General features: G+C 35.7%; 1 protein-coding gene across 1 annotated transcript in view; it reads left to right on the top strand.

Annotated features, from left to right (window-relative positions):
• Positions 1–804: 804 nt before the first annotated feature.
• The window catches only part of LOC146004774 (uncharacterized), a 60544-nt gene continuing 39929 nt past the window's right edge, over positions 805–21419 (top strand). The window contains exon 1 of the mRNA XM_083143789.1: positions 805–1193. Within this exon, the coding sequence (XP_082999915.1) occupies positions 1065–1193 (129 nt within the window). The 5' untranslated portion in view covers positions 805–1064. The remainder of the gene's footprint in view (positions 1194–21419) is intronic.

Here is a 21419-nt window from a genome sequence, read left to right as displayed (position 1 = left end):
CTGTGGACGTTCCTTCCCCCTCTACAATACGACTCGCCTATACTGATCTTCTCCCACGGGTCAAAAAAAAAATCCAATCTCAGTGGGAAAATCGGGTTCAAGACGCAGTAGCAAAAACCACTACTTACAAATGGTTTTATGATAAACTCCCTATTCGACCTTGGTTTCATCATCTAAAAATACCCCGTGAAGTGATCACCTGTATCCTTCGCCTAAGAACGGGACATGTGACCACAAACGAACATCTGGCACGCATTCATCAAACTCCCTCTCCCAATTGTACCTGCGGAGAACATAAACAAACCCCCACCCACTTATTTTTCCAATGCCCGCTATGGAACACACAACGCCAGGCACTTTTCCACAGACTACATCGACAACAGGTTGCCTCTCCTTTCTCCTTGCCCACACTACTTTCATCTCCTTCCCCCTCAACTATGTGGATTCTCTATGGCTTTGCCCGACAGTGCGAACTTCGCTTTTGATTCCCGCCCTCATCATTACTGTACTATAGTGACTGTGAAGTGAAGTGAAGTGTCAAATAATATAGTGATGTACATCTTAGTGCGCGAACTCCTAACCCTCAATGTTCTCAGACCGTTGCCCAAGACTGCTATCATCTAAGCGGTGCGGGGCATGAAGAAGAAGAAGAAGAAGAAGGTGATGGAAGTGTTGAGATTTCCTGCGCCTGTGTTGTATTTGTTTAAATATAACGATTATCGTTAATTACAGCAATTTTATGTGCATTGGTAATCGTTCTTCAAGTTTAAGCGGCAGTTATCAAATCGACACGAAAATGTGCAAGCCACGAAGCCAGTATACTGTGATGGTATTTCGTCTGTCCTGCTTATTTGTAAACAATCAGTTTGGCAGATTGTTCACTTTTTAAGTGGTTCGGATCGCACTTTAAACTGTAGGTCCGGTCCCAATTAGCCTTACTGTGCTTAAAGTGGATTTAAAACACCAACTCAATGTTGACTTTTTAAGTAAATTGCATCTAACAGAAAATTATAGTAAATGAGTAATGTAAAATAGCAAAGTTAAATCTGAATTAGTTGTATGAAATGATGGCATATTCGAAATGCTTTTTCTGTTCAGAACAAATTACATCAAACGATAGTATAAGTATTATGAAGGCAGAAGAAAATGGAATGGATATTCTAAGGAAAATTAAGAATTGCCTTGGTGTATGGGTAAGCATTAATCTATATGAAATGAAACATTATTTATTTTATATTCTTCGGTAAATCTTTATAAAACGTAAAGTAGAGAATAGTATTGGTACCAGTTAGATATGGTGAAAACAAATTTAATTCATTTATTTCCGAATTATTTACATTTGTACTTAACCTTATATGCATAGCGGAACATTTTTTAACTTTGGATTATGTTTTTTTCACAGAAGAAAGCGTAACTTTTCTAATTACAAGTATTTATTGGTCGTTGCTAATTCACATTCGTTACACACAATATGGCGGGCAAATCTTGACTCTTGCGTAAGCTGGTAAATATGCTATATCGCCTGGACGGATTTCTTCAAATTTACAGGAGAAAGTACTTACTGAAATGAGTTTCTTTAGCATTCTGGACGTTCTTGGAGGTATTTTCTTTCACGGAAAGTAAAAACTTCGTAGTTTAATGCCGCCGAACAAGAATTAATCACTTTTTACGTACGAAATTGGCATTGCCTGCCACATTATGCCCTTGTTTCCATTGTGTGCGTGCAGATGGCGAGAGCGGTGAAAGTCACGCGATCTCTGCCGTGTTTTCAAACGTGCCTTCTTTTTACGAAAATTTCTATTTTTAACTATGTTCGCCGCGCTTTCTTTTTTCGATGAATTTAGGGGTGAAATGAGTGCTAATGGAACCTTACCTAACAGGCCTAACCTAACCTTGTGTGAATGGTTTGTGGGGCTGTCCATGGATGGTTTTTGGGGTTAACGTCAATGGTTTGTGGGGCTACCCGTGGATGGTTTTTGGGGCTAACGTGCATGGTTTGTGGAGGTAAACATAAAAAAAATCGAAATAGTACGTAATTTTCCGTCATGAAGGTTTGAAACACTGCTTGTGCACTAAAAATCGACAAAACACAAGCTGGCGCGTCATGATGCGCGATGATCCATTATGAGTGCACGGCATATTGTCTATTACAGAAGCGGAACAAGTAAGACAAATAATCAATCGTAATATGAAAAGTTGACAGTATTTTATGGAAAAAGGCATAACTTCACCTTAAAGAATGTTCCGCAAGGCAAAATAGGTAAGTACCAGTGGTAAAATTAAGGAAATAAATGAATGAAAGGTGTCCGGGCGTTATCGCATATTTACCCTGATATGCAATGTTTCCAAACTTATGAACCGAAAAATGCCGCACAAACTATTCACAAAAGGTTTTTAAGCGAAAATTGATCCACAAACAATTCACGGAAGGTTAGGTTAGGCAAACAGACCTCTCACACGTCATCTTGTAAAACTACCGCATGGTTGCTACACTAACACTTATTAACCGAAAAAATGATGGTTTTTAGGCTAACATTGATCCACAAACCATTCACGGAAGGTTAGGTTAGGTTAATTTCGGTTAGGCAAACATAGAAAATTAAATTGAAAAAAAAAAACAACTGCTCACACGTCATCTGGTAAAACTACCACGTGGTTGCTACACTGACAGGGGGTTACATATTTGAACGCACGGGAACATTTGATTCACGTAGTCAACGGTAATGGTGGCATGAGCTATCGTGCAAAGGAGATACATTAATGGGCCCAAGTTCCTTTTGTTTTATTGCGATTTCATCATGCAATGAATGCAATTTTTACATGGTTCGATTTTGATGTACGTCTGTTAACACATACTCAGTAGCGAAGCATCCTATTAGGCCAGGAGGCCGGGCCTACCCACACCATTACTCTTCTAAAGGTGTTTTTACTTATTTCGTCAAATCAGTAACATTATTGTATGAGGGAAACGAATTTCTTCAAATTTACAGGAGAAAGTACTTACGGAAATCATTTTCTGTAGCGTTGTGGAAGTTCGTGAATGTAGTTTTGATCCATTTTAATGCGAAAACATGTCATTTTCTGCGAAAATGTCTGTCCGACATGCTGTTTCTGCTGCCGCCATTTGCTTTCTGCACGAGAGTACAATATTCCGTGTGTTAAGATGACGCAACCCCATAGTCAGTGTTTCAGCCGCGCCGTGTTTTCACTAGAACATGGCTTGTCGAGTATTTTTAATTTTCTTTTTTTTTTAACTATGCTTGCCTAACCTAACTTAACTTGACCTAACCTTACAGAAAATGGTTTGTGAGTCTAACGTCAATGGTTTGCGACGTATTAGCATAATTTTAAATCTGGGCATGAAAGTAGGTATTTTCCGGTGAACGAGGTTGCAACACTGCATAAATCGACAAAAAACTCTCACAACACGCCCTGAACCAGTACGCTATCAGCCGCCATAATGTGTTACAGAATCGAAATAACAAGTAAGAGTAAGTACTCGGTAATGTAAGAAATATACATTATCTTAGTTAGAAATGCATTATTTCAACTTAGGAAATGTTCCGCATTCCAAAATAGTACGTTAGCAATGTAAAAAAGAGAGGTTCTTTATTATTACATATTATGTATTATATTAAATTAAATTATAATTAGGAATTATAAATATATGATTTATAGGTGTTTCCTTTATACTATAATAGTAGCCGTCAAAACATATGTAATGCAATGGAAAAGTTTGAATTTTCATTTATGATAATTACAAATAAATTCTAACCCTGTCCAGTATACGAACTTTCCCCGGAGTGAGGCACATTTGATGGGGCCTCTTCTCTTCACATTCCATCGTACGGTCGTATATGCGGGAAGCCTAATCTTACGAGTACTGTACATATGCTTATAACGTGCTCGTGAGGCCAGCCTCGCGGTGTTACCAACTTGGACGAACAGAATATCAGCAACACTGCATTTCTGCCAGGGTTGGAAATTTGTGGTGTACCAGCATTTTTTATAAACATTAGCCTGTGTTCGTGCAGAGAGATTTCTATTTCATTGTACATTCTCCATATTTTGTATGAAACAGGTTTTCCTTCCTTTCATCGACAAGTGTAAGTTAAATTGAAAATTACGGAGTGCTGTAGTTCTGACTTCATTTTCAGTCAGAGTGCTGGTGGTCTTGATTGATTGATTGATTTAGTTTATTTTACTTCGCGTTTTGTGCCTCGTGGCTAATTTGCGAAGATGACGATGAGTGATGAAAGGATGAAATTGATGAATGGACATTCACAAACAACCAAGCCCGACCAGGATTCGAACCCGGGACCCTTGGCGTCGCAGCTGCTGGTGGTCTTGTCGATTCACCCAACACTGTGGCGTGAACAGAAAGTCTAAAGAACTTATATTTGTAAAGTAAGTCTTCATACCAAATTATGTAAATTAAAATGCTAGTTAATACGCCTCATATTTACAAAGTAGTTTTACTTTCACTGGAAAGAGAATAATTTATTTTTATCGTGAATGGGGATTCCCTCGTTTGTTCCCTGTCTGTGAAAACTTGCCTCCTGCTCAGGATGCTAGAAGGGAGCGTGGCTCGGAGCGCGAGGTTCGTGATGGTAGAGCTGTGTTTGTGATTCGTGTTGTGTGCCGTGATTAGATTTATGCAAGAAGTGCTGGACTGAAATGCAAGAACAACAACAATCTAGTTCTTAATTGAGTGAAGATGTAATCATCGGTACACAATAGCATGTGTACCGTTAATTTTAGCATTGATACTTACCTATTCTGCATTGCGGAAGATTCTTGAAGGTGAAATTGTGCCTTTTTCAATAAAATAGTGTCAACTTTTCATATTACGAGTCATCATTTGTCTTCCTTGTTTCGCTTGTGTAACAGACAATATGGCGTGCACTCGTCAAGGATCATCGTGCATCGTGCTTGTATTTTGTAGATTTGCAGTGCGCAAGCAGTGTTTCAAATCTTAATGACTGAAAATTATTTACTATTACGATTTTTTTTACATGTTTCCATGATTCTTGCATGATTAACTCCACGAACCATGAACGATAAGGTTAGGTTATGTTACGTTAGGCAAACACAGTTAAAATTTGGGGTCGTTACCATTCACGTAAGGTAGTTCACAAAAGGACATTTAACATCACAAATCATGAACATTGAGACACATTAGGTTACGTTAAGATAGTTAAAAGTAATTCATGACTAGATAAAATATATTATCTTTTCTTGTACATTGCATTTTATAAGTTCAATTAACACAAGATGCGCTATTTACAAGTTCAATTAACAAAAGACGCGCTATGTTCCGTGTGCTTGGAAGGTCTATTTTTGTACTCACATGTACTGAACGGTAGCTGCTTGTTTAAAAAACAGCCACTACGTGTCGAAAAGATGGTTTTCGATTTCAGGAAACAAAAGGCGTGTTTGGAAACACTGACACAGGGTTACGTCATCAAATGCAGGCAAATAGCAAGAAATTGGCAGCAATCACCTCTGCGTGTTGGAAATATTTCTCAGGAAAGAAAAAGGAATCTTGGCTCAGAAAGCTTAAACGATCAAAGAAAACACCTTCACGATCTTCCGCAACGTCATAGAAATTGATTATAGTAATTAGTTCCTTCTGTAAAAATGAAGAAATCCATTCGGGCGATACTATATATTTATAGAATAGTTTATGTATAACTTTTACTAGGGCGGACCAATTTCTACACTTGAATAATTCCAGTGTAAATATTAAGAGACTACTATCCGTGACAAGAATATTGATCCCTCGGTTTACGTGCTTGAAAAATTGTACTCAGTAGGAGAAAAAAGTCAAATGTACCTCACTGGAAAGTTTCAAGTGTCTGCTTTTAAGTGGGGACTATGGCGCAGATTGCCTAAAATTGTGAGTAGATGTAAGAAAAAATAAATGGAAGTCTCAAAAAATAACAAATGTATTAATATATTACATAATAACGTACAGACACTCTCAAACAAGTTTGACCAGATTGAAATTCATCTAGATGGATGTAGTAAGCCTGATATATTGCTTGTCTCGGAACATGGTCTTAAAGCTGAAAATTTAAATTTAGGCAGTTTTATGGGATACAAACTTCAAGCTGTTTATCATAGAACAGGGCAAAAAAGTGGTGGGACTGGTATATATGTAAAAGATTATATTAAGGATGTAAAAACCCTCACTTCTTTGGACAAACTATGTCTTCAAAATGTTCTAGAAATTGCTGGGATAGAAATGGCAACAGAAGAACATTCAATCAAAATAGAGTAACAATATGGTATAGTGAAAACACATTTCACTCACTTATTTCCTAATTATTTACATTTGTACTTACTTGTTATGCATAGCGGAACATTCTTGAACATGGGATTTTGCTTTTTTCACTGAAAAAAGTGTAATTTTTCACATTACAAGTATTTATTGTTCGTTGCTAATTCACTTTCATTGCACACAATATGGCAGGCAAATCTTGACTCATGTTGTCTATCGTAAGCTGATATGCAGTGTTTCCAAACTTATTAACCGAAAATTGCCACACAAACTATCACAGAAGATTTTTAAGCAAAAATTGATTCATAAACCATTCACAGAAGGTTAGGTTAGGCAAACATAGAAAATTTAATTGAAAAAAAAAATGCTGTTTCACTTTCACTACACATCTTGTAAAACTACTGCGTGGTTGCTACACTAACAGGTGGTTACATAATCGAACGCATGGAACATTTGATTCACGTAGTTGACGGTAATGGTGGCAAGAGCTAATGTGCATCGGAGACACATTAATGTCGAAAAATACATGATTTACCAGCCGAATAAGTTGAACATAGGGAGAAAACACTTCCACGAGCTTCCAAAAGTCTACAGAAAATCAGGTCTGTAAGTACTTTCTCCTGTAAATTTGAAGAAATGTGGTTTCACTATACCATACCGTTACCCAAAATAGTAGTCGCTTATAGATCACCCAGCATAGAATCAAATCTATTTCTCGATCATTTAGATAACATGCTGGATCAGGTAACTCACACTCAAAGTAGATTACTTTTAATAGGAGACATAAATATAGACCTTTTAAAATCCGATGCAATAAGTTAACGATATCTAAATATTCTAAGATCACATAATCTAAAGCAACTAATAAATGAGCCCACAAGAATTACGGAAACATCAGAAACACTCTTGGACCATGTAGTTACAAATATCTTGTCTAATAGTATTAAAGCTGAAGTATTATAAAGAAATAGGGGTTTTTCGTTCGAATCTAGATTCTTATGTTAAGGCAAGGACTTTTAGTCAGACAATATCTGGAGGGAGTGGGTTCGGATCTTACTTACACCAGGCATGGGTCATTGTTTACAGGAATAGAACCTGAAAATAAAGTGTAACACCTACATGGGAGTAATGTTTTCGTAACGGCCCAGAATCCGGCCAAAGGATAGGAAATGTTTAAATTTCTTATTCCATGGTCTTCAATCACAAGCCAAGCATATAACTCGTTGTTATTATATCAAAGTAATCAGGACATGAGAAATAATGTAAAGAAAATATTTAATAGAAGCACTGCATACTTACAATACCTCACCACACATTACACTTTCACCTTCTCTTGTCAACAAACGAGTTGACTACCCATAGTGCACTGGGACAGAACAATTGAATAACGCGAGCCCCTGATAGCAAGCATTGTGCAAGAAAACACCAATTTACATAAGTAACATTCTTATAGACACACCTTTCCTCATCGTGAGATTAATGAACTAACTTAACATCACAGTATATAAACAAAAACTTGTAGCACAATATGAGTTCCAGTGAGGAGAAAATTCTTTTCTCCTTCGAGGTTGAAGAAAGCTGTTGGAGAGTCTCTCTTGAAGTTCTGTCTTACACCCCCGTTCTCTGAGTACGCTGTTACAGAGAGGGATTGTCCTCGTTCCCTATTGGTCTATACACTTTAACTCCTCCCACACTTGACTCAATGTTTACACTGAAAGGGAAGATCACTTGTTCGCCAAGTATGTGGCTCTAATTAAATGAAGTTCCTCGTGAGTCCGCTGTGAGCACTTTCCGTTGACAAGGGGTTAAAGTTATGCTTTTCTTTTCTGTCAAATCTCCAGTGGTGGAAATAAATATTCTCGAGTAAGGTCACAGTTCAATTCTTCGTCTCAGTCACTTTGACAGGGAGATGTTCAAACTGTAGACTGGCTGGCACGTTCGCAGGAGTTATGTCGTCTGCTCCGGTCTGTTATATGCGGAGCTGTTGTTTTGGTTACGTGCCTGGGTAGCTGCTTACTCCCTCGAGAACAGATGAGGGCGAGAGTTGCGTTGGGAGTTTTAAATTTAAAAATGCTTGAATCTTCATGATTAGGTGCATCTCACCATTGGCCCCCTGCTTCTCTAAATTTCAACCATGAAGCCGAACGTGAATTGATGGTGACATGAGCCGAATGTAGACCGGATTGATTCAGAGTTTATTGCGGGAACACACTGGCTTCCTTCTCTTGAAGTAGGTCTGGTGATTAAATATAGGCCTGGCTTCATGGGAAAGAATGCTGGTTCGTTTGAGACAGCTGTGTCATTTTCTCAGAGAGCAGAAAATTGAGATCTTGGGGAAGTGCGGAGACAGACCGATGGTTATGGTAAATAGAAATTGATACATTGGTCATAGTACTACACACCTTAATCTCAGATCATGCTTGCCAGATAGTCCAAATTAACACAAATGAAGGCCAATTATAGCTTTGTAAGCAAAAAAAGACAAATGACGAAGCAAAATCTACAGCATTTAATGTGTGTATTACAGAGAGAAGAGTGGGTGGAAGTATATCAATATACTGATCCGGATAGTATCTGGAACTCTTTCATTAGTACCCTGACACACTACCTTAATATAGCTTGCTCAATAGTAAAAATGGAACAAAACTATAGAAATAAGAAAATACTTGTAAGTAACAAACTTATAGAATTTAAAAAACAAATGAAAGAAGAATATGATAAATTTAAGAAAACAAAATTAGTAATTCATTCACAGAAATATAAAGAATTTAATAAAAAGTACAAAAATGAGATTAAACAAAACTAATATTATTTGTAAACAAATTGTAAATGCAGAAAACAATATGGAATATTGTGAACCAACAGAAGAATTCAAACACAAAAAATAATAATGTAAATATAATACTAGAAAAAGAAGGAGTGGAAGTATCAAATCCAGTGGATATCTGTAACATATTCATAAACTCAACTAAAACAGAGCCTAATATAAATCAATTCTCAAATGATGTTTCAAAAACATTGTGTAAAGTGCGGCAATTTGAAATCGAGACTGGTGCTGTAAGAAATAAACAAGTCTTCATAGAAAGTTACTTGCCTTGCATCATTCAAAGTAGGACCCTCCTGCATCCACACATTGTAGCGCAATCCATACCAGTGCATAGAAGGATTGCTGGAATTCGTTTTGTTTAATGCTGTTTAAAATCCATGTCGTATCCATTTTAATTGTTGATACATCATAAAAGTAGTAACTTTTCAGTGCTGATTTTGGTTTAGGAAATTAAAAAATAATCACTTGGAGCCAAATCTGGTGAGTAGGCAGGGTGTGACAACACAGAGTTGATTAGGGCCAAAATGTTCTTCTCAATTACAGTCTTGTGACTTGGGGCACTCATGAAGCAGGCGTCAACTGCATTCATCCTGATACTCGGGCCTCACAGTGTTATTCCTTCACCAAACGTTTCAGTACCTCAAGATAAAATGCAGCGGTAACAGTCTGTCTGAAATTTCAGTCATCAGTAATGATTATTTTCACTTTCTCAACCACTTTTGGTGTTCTCACCGTCCCTGCTACACCTGGATGCTTGTCATGTTCAATTGGCTCCCGTCCTTTACTGAAACGTCTGAGCCATTCAAATACATGCATACAGGATAAACAATTGTTCCTATAGACTTGCTACAACATGTCAAAAGTTTCCGCAACAGTTTTACCCAAGAGTGCACAAAACATGATGTTTGCTCTTTGTTCCATGTTGAAATCACGATGCACTTTGACGACACGTCCCCACATTCAACAACACCACAAGCGGCAATGTCGCTCAAGGTCAACGAGCTCTGCGTCGATTGTTCGTGAGATACCCGTTACTTGTTCACACCACAGAAAGCTTGCACAGTGGCACCACCTACCGAGAAAAAAAATCAGTCTCGATTTCAAATTGCCTTACTGTGTATATTGCAAACAGTATATATCTAACAGAAATAAACATAAGTGAACTACAGTATGTCATAAAAAGCATAAAGAGCAAAACATCTGCTGGGCCTGATAAATGGTCCCCACAACTAGTAAAATACTGTGCCCCACACATAGTTGAACCATTATCGCATGCAGTAAATACATCTATTAGAACTGGAATATTTCCAAATGTACTTAAAAATAGTTTGATAATACCCATACATAAAAAATACTCAAAAACAGATGAAAAAAATTATAGGCCTATTACCTTGTCATTGACATTTTCAAATATTATAGAGAAAATTGTCTCAAATAATATAATAAAATTCTGTAATAAATATGACATAATAAACAATTCTCAACATGGATTCTAAAATAATAAATCAGTAAATACGGCTATAGGTCAATTTGTTGAGTATGTAACAGAAATATTAGAAAGGCGTGAAGTGGCAAATACAGTCTTTCTAGATCTGTCAAAAGCATTTGACAGAGTAAACCTTTTAATTATGTGATAAGAGGAAGACCATTTAATCTAATTCAATCATATTTGCAAGATAGAAATCAGTACACACAAATACAATATACAATAGATAGTGTGAAAACGATTTACAATTCAGATAAGAAATGTGTTGAAAGAGGAGTACCACAAGGGTCAGTATTAGGGCCTTTATTAATTATATTGTATATAAATCATGCTCTCCAACTTCGTGGGTGCTCCGGGGCTCGAGCACCCACATAAACAATCTTGTGGGTGCACCGCACCCACAAGATTTTTAGTTTGATATAAACAAAATAAAATAAATATTTCTCACTTGCCATTATCAAAAAATAATAAGCAATTAAACATTGAGATGGAAGTTAAAATTTCTAACCTCTAAAACAATATTGTTTCAAATGTGTTTGTGCAAAGACAACCAAGCAACACATTCCCCCCTTCCTTGCCTGTCTCTGGCCAAGTCAAAGGCAGTCCCCACAATAACAATGGAAGTGTATTGTATTGTGAATAGAATCCTATCTTCTCGACTTGCTTTGATGTTTCCTTACAAGTGACACATTACAATACGCCCACTCCATTCATCAACAATTATTTTAAAATAACTACTTGCCGATATTGAGCACTAATAAAGAATAAACCGAATGGTGATTCTTCGTGAATTAATATACAGTAATTTGTAAGACATTCGCCAAAGAGGCTAGCAGTTTTTCAATCGCTACAAGAAGCCAACGAAGATGGTGGTGTAAAAAACATTCCCAGACTGACTTTGCGACCATTTGGTCCCACAAGATGGTGTGTGAGGGTAAAATCACTACAATCGTTGGAAAGTAATTATGACGTTCTCTTGAAATTTTTGGAAGATCTGTCAGAAGGAAAAAGTGAAGTCGGTGGGAAGGCTAGTGGATATTTTTCAAACCTACATCAATTCAGATTTCTTATTTTCCTGAAAATGTTAATTTCAGTTTTCGGCAGGATTGAACAACTTCATTCTTCTTTTCAGAAGAAATCATTGTCATACCGAGAAATCAAAACTTTGGTGGAAACTTTGTCTGCAAGTTTAGCTTCACAAAGGGATATATTTTTTGAGTTGTGGAATGAAACCATGAGGAAAGGGAAGGAATTGAACATTGATAAACCAGTTTTGCCTAGAAAAAGCAAGATGCTAGAACGCTACGACGAAGGTAGTGATCCTTTTACGTATCAAATGCCGGAGGAAATGTACAGACAAATATTTTTTGAAATAATTGATGTGGCTGTGGATTCGCTTAATCGTAGATTTCAAACAAAGGTTTTGGAACTTATTTCACAACTTGAAGCTTTTGCTATCGGTCAAATTGGTGCTGATCGAATTCTGCAGTTCTATGGGACAGACTCTGATAAAAACAAGCTAACATTGCACAGGGACATGTTTCTAGATGTGTGCAGAACGAACAAAGAAAAAGTGGCCAACTTGTCAGACATTACAAATATTTTAAGTAGAGAAAACAGTAGTCGTATGCGTGAAATGCTCACAGAATTTGTTAAGTTTGTACGGGTGATTTTAACTATACCTGTTACTTCTTGTATTTCCAATCGGTCATTTTCAGCACTTAGACGATTGAAAACGTTTTTGCGGTCAACAATGACCCATAAAAGATTGAATGATTTGGCAATTTTGCAAGTTCATAAAGAAATGACTAAAAATATTGACATTACCAAAATTGCAAACAAATTCATAAGTGCAAATGACGTAAGAAGGAATGTGTTTTATATTGAAAATTAACATGTCATTATTATTATTATTATTATTTGGTACATAAAATTAGTCATTTTGTCGTTTCTGTTCACAACAAAATCCTTGCATAGTTCTTTCTGCAATACAATTAAAATTATTTCCGTTTATGAAGTTTTTTCATTTTAATTTGTATGAATGTGGTATTTTCTTTTTGTAACGTGTTGATAATATCATTGCATCTTGCAATCATTGTTCATGTAAGTTGTTTAAAGTATAAAATACTTGATAATTGCAGATCTAACCACCATTGATATGCACCCACAGAAATTTTGGAAAGTCGGCGCCCTTGATATAAATTATATATCAGATTTTGCACACAGTAAAATCATCAACTATGCTGATGACACAATACTAATATGTGGTGGTAAAGAACCAAATACACTAGAAATTAATACATATATTGCTGTAAATCAGCTAGTGCAGTATCTTCCAATGAACTACTCACAAATAATGATAAAACCAAATTTTTAACCTTTAATTCTGGATCAAAAGTTGAATATGAAGCACAGATATCCATGCAAGATGTAAATATTGAATCAGAACATTCAGTGACATATAGACAGTATCTGTAACAAAATATCGTCAAATCTCTTCTTACTTAAATTTCTCTCAAAATATAACATATCAGAAATCAAAACAAGCTTATATTCTTATATACCCATACATTGAGTATGGCATAGTGATTTGGGGAGTGGGCCTCATCATAGTACTGAGAGAATACTTAAACTACAGAAGCGTGCTCTCAAAATAATGTATAAATTGGGTTACAATTCACCATGTAGGCAGATATTCAAAGAAAAAGGCATAATGGCTATCTATTCCTTATATGTATACAAGACCATCTTATATGTCCTAAATACTGGTCAAATTATAAAGAACAAAGAAGTGCATAGGTATAATACCAGACAAAAAGTAGATTTTCACAGGAAAACGTTGAAACTTAACATAACCAAGTCAGCTCCGACAAATGCAGGTACCATATTCTACAATAAATTACCAAAAGGCATAAAGTTAATTCCTCAGAAAAATATTCAAATCAAAGCTATAAAAATGTATCTCACTGATAGAGCTCTGCACAATGTAAGTGAGTATATGGAAGAATAAAATATAATACTTGACTATTTCTCACTTCGAAGTTATGTATAACATTTTTTAATATTATTTTTTTAATACTTTTTACAAATTGTCAAACTGTAAAATAATTTTTATGTATTCTAACACATGTAATTACTAGAAATGTTAAAACGTAATAGTGTGTTGATACATGTAATTGTAAATGAATTGACCTGTTCAACATCATGTACATTATGATCTAATGAACAGAAAAAAAACATGAATTAATGAATGAATTAAATGCGCCATCGAGATTTTTGGGGAAGGTATTTTCCCCTTTCAAATAACATAAAATTCAACATTTATATATTTTTCTAAAATATATCTAAAAATGTTATACCTTAAATGCATCATATTTAATCCATTAGATGAAGAAAAGAAAGTACTTAGGGGTAGGGGTGGTCATAGGGGGTTTTGTGGATCCACCCAACTTTGGGGAGAAGGGAATTTTTATGATGAAAATTTGACGTAAACAATATAGCATTGGACATAAGTTACCATTGCTGCTGTAGCTATAAATAGCAATTTGTAGACTTCAATGAGAATTGTAAACGGTAACATGTATTATCGGGAAAAATAGGGGGAGGGAGTTGGAGGGAAAGGAAATATCCAACTCTTACATATTGACACGTGAATTTGAGGGGGGGGGGTTAATATCCAACTCTTGAATATCAGTGTTAAGTCTTAGATTATGAAGTGTATTTTAGTTAGGGGATTGAGCGTTATATTGAGGTGGTATTCAATTCTTGTATATTACTATAGTCTAGACTGCTGCGAAAATTCTGGTGACTGAGAAATATTGTTTTGAAGGAGGCAACATCCACTGTACAATGTAAACAGTAAGTCTAAAATTGGCACAAAAATTTTGGTGGGAGGATTGAATATTAAATTTGAGGGGGGAGATATGAATCTCTTGATAAAGTATTAAATCTTAGATTGTCAATGAATTTTTGTAGTGAGGGAGAGTTCTAATAATATATTTAGGGGACTCTATTTAGCGATATGGTATTCACAGGTTTCTTGCACCGAACATGCAAAAAGAAAAGCTGGAAAAGAGTAAATATCGCGGGATCCTAAGAAAGTATTGATATCCCATTAAATTAATAATCTTGAAAGCCTGAAAGAAATGGATATAAAAATTTTCTTGCTCACTTTGCTTGCTTTCTTGTGTCACGAAAATGCGTGTCTCGGATTTTGCTAAAATTTTATACTATACCTGCATTACAAGACATGAATTACATTCTCGAATTTGATTCATTACATCACTTCTGATAATATAATGTTTATAGCAGGGGTTCCCAACCTTTTTCGTTTCAAGGTTGCCTTTGTGTTTCAAGATTTTTCCGTGGCACCCAAGTCAGAATGTAGACCTATCTAACATTTGCAATGCTCAGTTAGTGTGGTCAGGTTGCTTTCCTTAAGTTAAAAAAAAAAGTAGGCTAAACACATATTTCAAATTCAGGAATATTTTGCACATCAAAAGTACTAAATAAGGACATACATTGGAATAAGTGTCAGTTTGGTGAAAATATTAGGAAATTTTGCGGTGCCCCTGTAAGCCATCCAAGGTGCCCCATAGTGCCACGGCACACAATTTGGGAACCATTAGCTTAGAGTGTTGATATTTTACTTAATTTAAAGGATGATGTACTTCTATCAGCAGTATTATTGTAGTATTGATTCTGTAATAATTGTACTAAGTGTACTTCATAGAGTAAGTAACACCTAACATGTTACCCAATAGAAAAGAAACGTATAATTTCTTCACGTTTCTAACATCTTGTCTCAGGACAATTTCACTTTAACAAGTGACATTTTCACTGAAGATACCGTAGAATCCACGTAATTATTGCTATGGATTACTAAAATCATTATCCCAAGCAGAGGGGCTGAGTTCTTTGAAGGAGGAACTGTATTAAATTTTCACCATTAGCTTAGGAATTTTGAGCTATAGTTCTGTAATGTCTCGCCCTCATGAAACAATAATTGATTCGGTTGTGCGGTTGCAGCATGTTATTTGGTTTGCCCAGGTTGAATTTTTTATCTTAAGTTGTGTAACAATTTCTGTTAAATACTCAAATTGTGGGTTTTATAAATTCCATTATTCTTATTCTCCATTCACAAACACTGTTTAAATGCATATTTATATAATTTAACCAATCAATATGCTAGCTTTCCGTTATTTCAAAAATTGGACTATTAAAAAGACATAGAAAGTTTAACATGGTATTGTAATCAAATAAACATTAATTACACTGCATGTCTTTACTTAAATTCATATAATTATAATTACCTATCATATTTCCAAATATGCAGCATAGTTTATCTTAACAGAGCTCGCAGATTGTTATTTCATATAAATTTAAGCAGATTAAAAATGATAGTGTATTTTATGATGTTAAATATGTGAGAGTTATCCTTATATCCATACCATGTAGTTTGATGTGGCAATTCATGGTAACAGTTCGTTATATCAGAGACACATTAAAATGGGATATTTTGTGTTTCGTGTGGTTCGTACTTACCAATTGTGTATTGCGGAACATAGTTCAAGGTGCAATTATGCTTTTTACATGAAAACAAACACAATTTTTCACATACAGAGTGATTTTTTGATTCCTTTCTTCGCTTCTGTAACACACAATATGACGGACACATTTTGTCTCATGTTCTGGGTATGCAGTGTTTCCAACCTTCTTCACCGAAAAATACCTACTATTGTGTTTGTCACGTGTGAAAATTTTACATTATACACAGTTAGCTGATGGATAGCCCTGGTACCTGACGGATAGCCCAACGAATCATTCACGGATAACCCCACGAACCATTCACGGATAACCCCACGAACCATTCCCGGATAGCCCCACAAACCATTCATGGATAGCCCCACGAACCATTTCTGATAAGGTTAGGTTAGGGTTGGTTAGGTTAGGCAAGCATAGTGAAAAAAATAGGGGTTGTAAACACTGACAGGGTCTTACGTCATCAAACGTATGAAACGTGCAGTTCACGTAGCGAAAGCAATGGCAATTGTGGGTCAGTGAGATATTTCTCTCGAAAAATACATGATTTCCCGGTCAAATATATTCCACGATGAAAGAAAATACCTTGACGAACATTGGAAAGCTTGGAGAAACACATTTCCGTATGTAGTTTCGTCTGTAAAAATAAAGAAATGTGTCTCTGATATAACGAACTGTTACCCAATTCATCTCTTATCCCCTGATTAATGGTAAACCTTGATCATACTAGATGCAAAACAGATCATCAAGTCTGCACTTTGCACTACACAGTATTTGATGTTATAGTGACATATTAGATTAAGAAAGGGGAGTATCAAGTGAAGTGTCCATTAAAACTGAATATATATATACACAATATATCCGGAAACACTGTCCCAATTAAATACTTTATGGGGACTTTGGGGGGGATATGTCATTGGATTTTGGGAAGGATTGCACCATTGGCCTTGGGGGGGATGGGCACACCTGCTGTTTTTTAAGAAGTGTTATCTGAAAATTAATATTAACTTTATTTTTTTATTATAACAAAAAATTCTGTAACGGTTCAGATTGCTTTATGATTTTTTTTTTCAAATTCTCCTAGATGGAAGACTAATTATTGTAGAATTTTGGAAATCATTGTCACATGAAATTTGAACCTTAAAATAATGAGCAATGTTTGGATTCGTAAGGAGTTATTTATTTTGAAAAAACGAACTTAAAAATTACTTTACGCAAGAATGCACACTTCCCATGGACAAGGTATTCTCCATTGAGAAGCAAGAGTAAGTATTGTAGACTAGTGGGAATTAATGTGGAAGTAAATCGGAACCTTAATAGAATTCATCTCGGGACTTTATTTTAATGCTAAGAGAACCAAAACTGACCTGTCTAACCTAACCACGACAGCATATATTGAACAAAATCTTAAGTAATAGCTAAAACTTCGCAGTATGTGTTAACAGACGTAAATCGAACTTGAGCCATGTAAAAATTGCATTCGTAGCATGATGAAATCGCAATAAAACAAAAGTAACTTTAGCCAAAAATTTACTGAAAAGTATAGTTTTTTCTTCCAATTTTCATGAACTTAACACCATAATCAACTGTACATGTAATATTGAAATTTTGTTTATTTGAAGTTTGATTATTTTTAGGTACACCTCTGTGGAAAAATGAAATGCATATTTTTACTAGATACTTCAAAAATGGACATTTTAGGGAAACCTACAAACTTGAAATGCATAATTGCAAATTCAATGAAATTGCAAATGACTGTTGAACAGAATAGAATAGAATGCTTTATTGTCATTAAGCAACCTCAAGTTGCAATAGACAATACAAATATAATATAGTACAGGATACATTGTTAGTACAAGATACATTTAAACCATAGCTTAATAATATCAATTCTGTATTACAAATTGTCTCTTCAAATTCTTCTATATTATGAATACAATTATCTATTAGCCAATTTTTTGTGCATTTACGCAAACTATTTAGAGCCAGTAACCTTATCTCCTGAGGTAGTTTGTTGTACAATTTCATACCAGTATATCTATATCTGTTTTGGAATTTGCATAGTCTTAAGAAATTCACAGTCAAGATCATATCTCCTTCTAGTATTATAATTATGTACTTTCTGTAAACAGAGAGATGTTTTCTCTTATGAGTGATAGTACAGAATAAATATATAATGAGGAATCTGTTATGATCTCAAGTTCCTTGAAAATAGGTTTACACGATGTCATGTTTGTTAGACATTTGATACCCCTTATTGGTTTCTTTTGGCATTTAAATACCATGGAAACTCCAGCCGAGTTTCCCCACAGTATTGTACCATACTGTATACGGGAATGAAAGAAAGCATAGTATGCATCAATAATCTGCCCCTCACTTACACACATTTTCAGTTTACGGAGTAGGAATATAACACAACATAATTTACTACATATTTTTTCAGTGTGAACATTCCATGCAAGTTTGGGATCACATTGAATACCTTGCAACTTGACAGATTCCTTTTTATTTATATTTTCACCTATGTTATTCAAGGAAAAAATATATGGTTTGAGTTTTATTACTATTAAGTATGAGCTCATTTTCATATAACAATTGAGGGCCTCCCTGATGGCACAGTGGTAGCATAGTCACCTTATAATCAAGGGGTCCCAGGTTCGATACATGGTGGTTCAGATTCCACCTTAAAATGTTGGTTCAGTCCCGATTAGCCTTACTGTGCACAAAGTGGACTTAAAACACCAACTCAAACTCATGTAACCATTGAGTAGATATCCTTTTAACTAACTAACTAACTAACTCCCTAGCCTTCTTAAACCCGAAGGTTCATGGCTGCAGCAACACAGGCCTTCCATCTGTCCCTATCTTGAGCAAGTTCTATATACTCTTTTCCATCCCTACCGATTTCCTTTAGGTCCATCTCAACGTTGTCCCTCCTTCTTCGTCTTGGTCTTCCTACAGGTCTCTTACCATCAGGTTTCCCAACAAAAATCCTGTAAACTCCTCTTTCCTCTCCCATTCGTGCCACATGGCCTGCTCACCTAAGTCTTCTTGATTTAATAATTCTAATAATATCTGGACATGAATACAAATTATGTAGTTCTAAATTATGTAACCTTCTCCACTGACCTGTCTCCTCATCCCTTTTAGGTCCAAATATTTTCCTAAGGATCTTATTTTCAAATACTCTCAATTTGTGTTCCTCTTTCAATGTAAGGGACCAAGTTTCACATCCATATAATACTGGTTGGTTGGTTGATTTGGTGTTTTAACTCCACTTTATGCACAGTAAGGCTAATCGGGACTGGACCTACAGTTTAAAGTGGGATCCGAACCACTTGTGCCTCCACCGGGTATCGAACCCGGGACCCCTTGATTACAAGGCTACGATGCTACCGCTGCGCCATAGGGAGGCCCTCCGTATAATACTACAGGCAAAATTACTGTTTTGTATATTTTAACGTTTAGTTTCTTAGATATTAAACGAGAAGACAAAAGTTTATGAAGAGAGAAGTAACATGCATTTCCTGAATTAAGCCTACTTTTTATTTCCTCTTTAATATAATTTTCATTTGTTAATATTACTCCTAAGTATTTGAATTTGGAAACTGGTTCAAACGAGTTGTTATCAATAATTAGATTTTGATTATTACCTAACACTTGGTTTCGGCTTGTAAGCATATATTTAGTTTTCTCTTTGTTAACTTCCAAACCTATCTCTTTAGCAGTTTTGAAAAATATTTTAGCATTATTCTTAATTGTATTCACATCATCCCCCAGTAAGTCTACATCATCTGCATATGCTAACAACTGAGTCACACCATTTGATTTTAGTCCTTCTTTAGTTTCTTTTACCTTCCTAACAGCATATTCTAAGGCAAAATTAAAGAGCAATGGAGATAATGCATCTCCTTGTTTTAACCCATCATGAATTGTAAATTTGTCAGACATATTAATACCCACACGGATATTACTTTCTGTTTCACTGGTGCATATTTTTATCATACTAACAAGCTTCTTAGGTATTCCAAACTCTACTAATATATTATATAATTTATCTCTTTGGACCGAATCATATGCTTTTTTTAAATCAATGAATAGCTGATGAACATTTTGATTATATTCCCACTTTTTTTCAAGTGTCTGTCTGATGTGAAAAATTTGATCTGTAGTTGATCTGTTACGTTTAAATCCACATTGATAATCACCTATAATTTCATTAGCATATGGGGTTCTTCTTCTTCTTATGGCGCTACAGTCCACTGATGAACCTTGGTCTCCTCTGTGATTTGTATCCATCAATCACTAACTTTCGCCACAACTTTCCAATTTCTATACTGGAGCTTCCGAACATCTTCATCCACTCCATCCACCCATCTTAATTTAGGCCTTCCTCGTTTCCTTTGTCCACCTGCGCTATCCAACATCACTTTCTTTGCAGGGTCACTATCACTCATGCGCATCACATGACCTGTCCCTCTTAATCTAGCCGCCTTTATTACACCAATAACTGTTGGTTCTTGATATAAGTCATAGAGCTCCTTATTAAATCGCTTTCTCCATTTTCCATTCTCACATACTGGTCCCAATATTCTTCGTAATATCTTTCTTTCAAAGATCTCTACCAACTCTTCATCTTTCCTTGAAGTGGTCCAAGTTTCCGCAGCATAAGTCAATACAGGTCTTATCAGTGTCTTGTAAAGTAAAGTATTAACTTAGTTGTTCTGGACAATATGGTGCTCTGAAAATGTCTCTGTATTCCTTAATAGGCCCTATTCGCTGCTATAAGTCGTGCCTTTACTTCCTCCTGTGAATCATTTTCATATGTCACAACAGAACCCAGGTAGATAAAGGCATCCACTCTATCAAAGGTATAATTAGCCATTGTTATGGTCGGTGATGGATTATATCTGTGTGCTTTGCCTGCTGCCATGTACTTAGTCTTCCCTTCATTCACCACCAATCCCATCTTTTTTCCTTCCCTTTATATGGCCAGAAATGCTTCTTCCACTGCATGTAGAGATCTTCCTACTATGTCCACATCATCTGCATATGCAAGTATCTGGATTGACTTATAATATATGGTACCCCTAATTTGCACCCGAGCTTCCCATATAACCTTCTCTAAGGCAATGCTAAACAACAAACAGGACAGCACATCGCCTTGTCTTAGTCCATTTTCTATTTCAACAGGTTCTGAGAGTTGTCCTCCTACTCTTATCTTACTATTGGAGCCCTCCATAGTTATCCTCACCATTCTTATTAATCCTATTGGAATTCCG

The sequence above is a fragment of the Lepisma saccharinum genome, chromosome 22 (genome assembly GCF_977018435.1).
Source record: "Lepisma saccharinum chromosome 22, izLepSacc3.1, whole genome shotgun sequence".
Classification (NCBI taxonomy): Eukaryota; Metazoa; Arthropoda; class Insecta; order Zygentoma; family Lepismatidae; genus Lepisma; species Lepisma saccharinum.
This window is presented reverse-complemented; position numbering and strand designations above follow the sequence as displayed.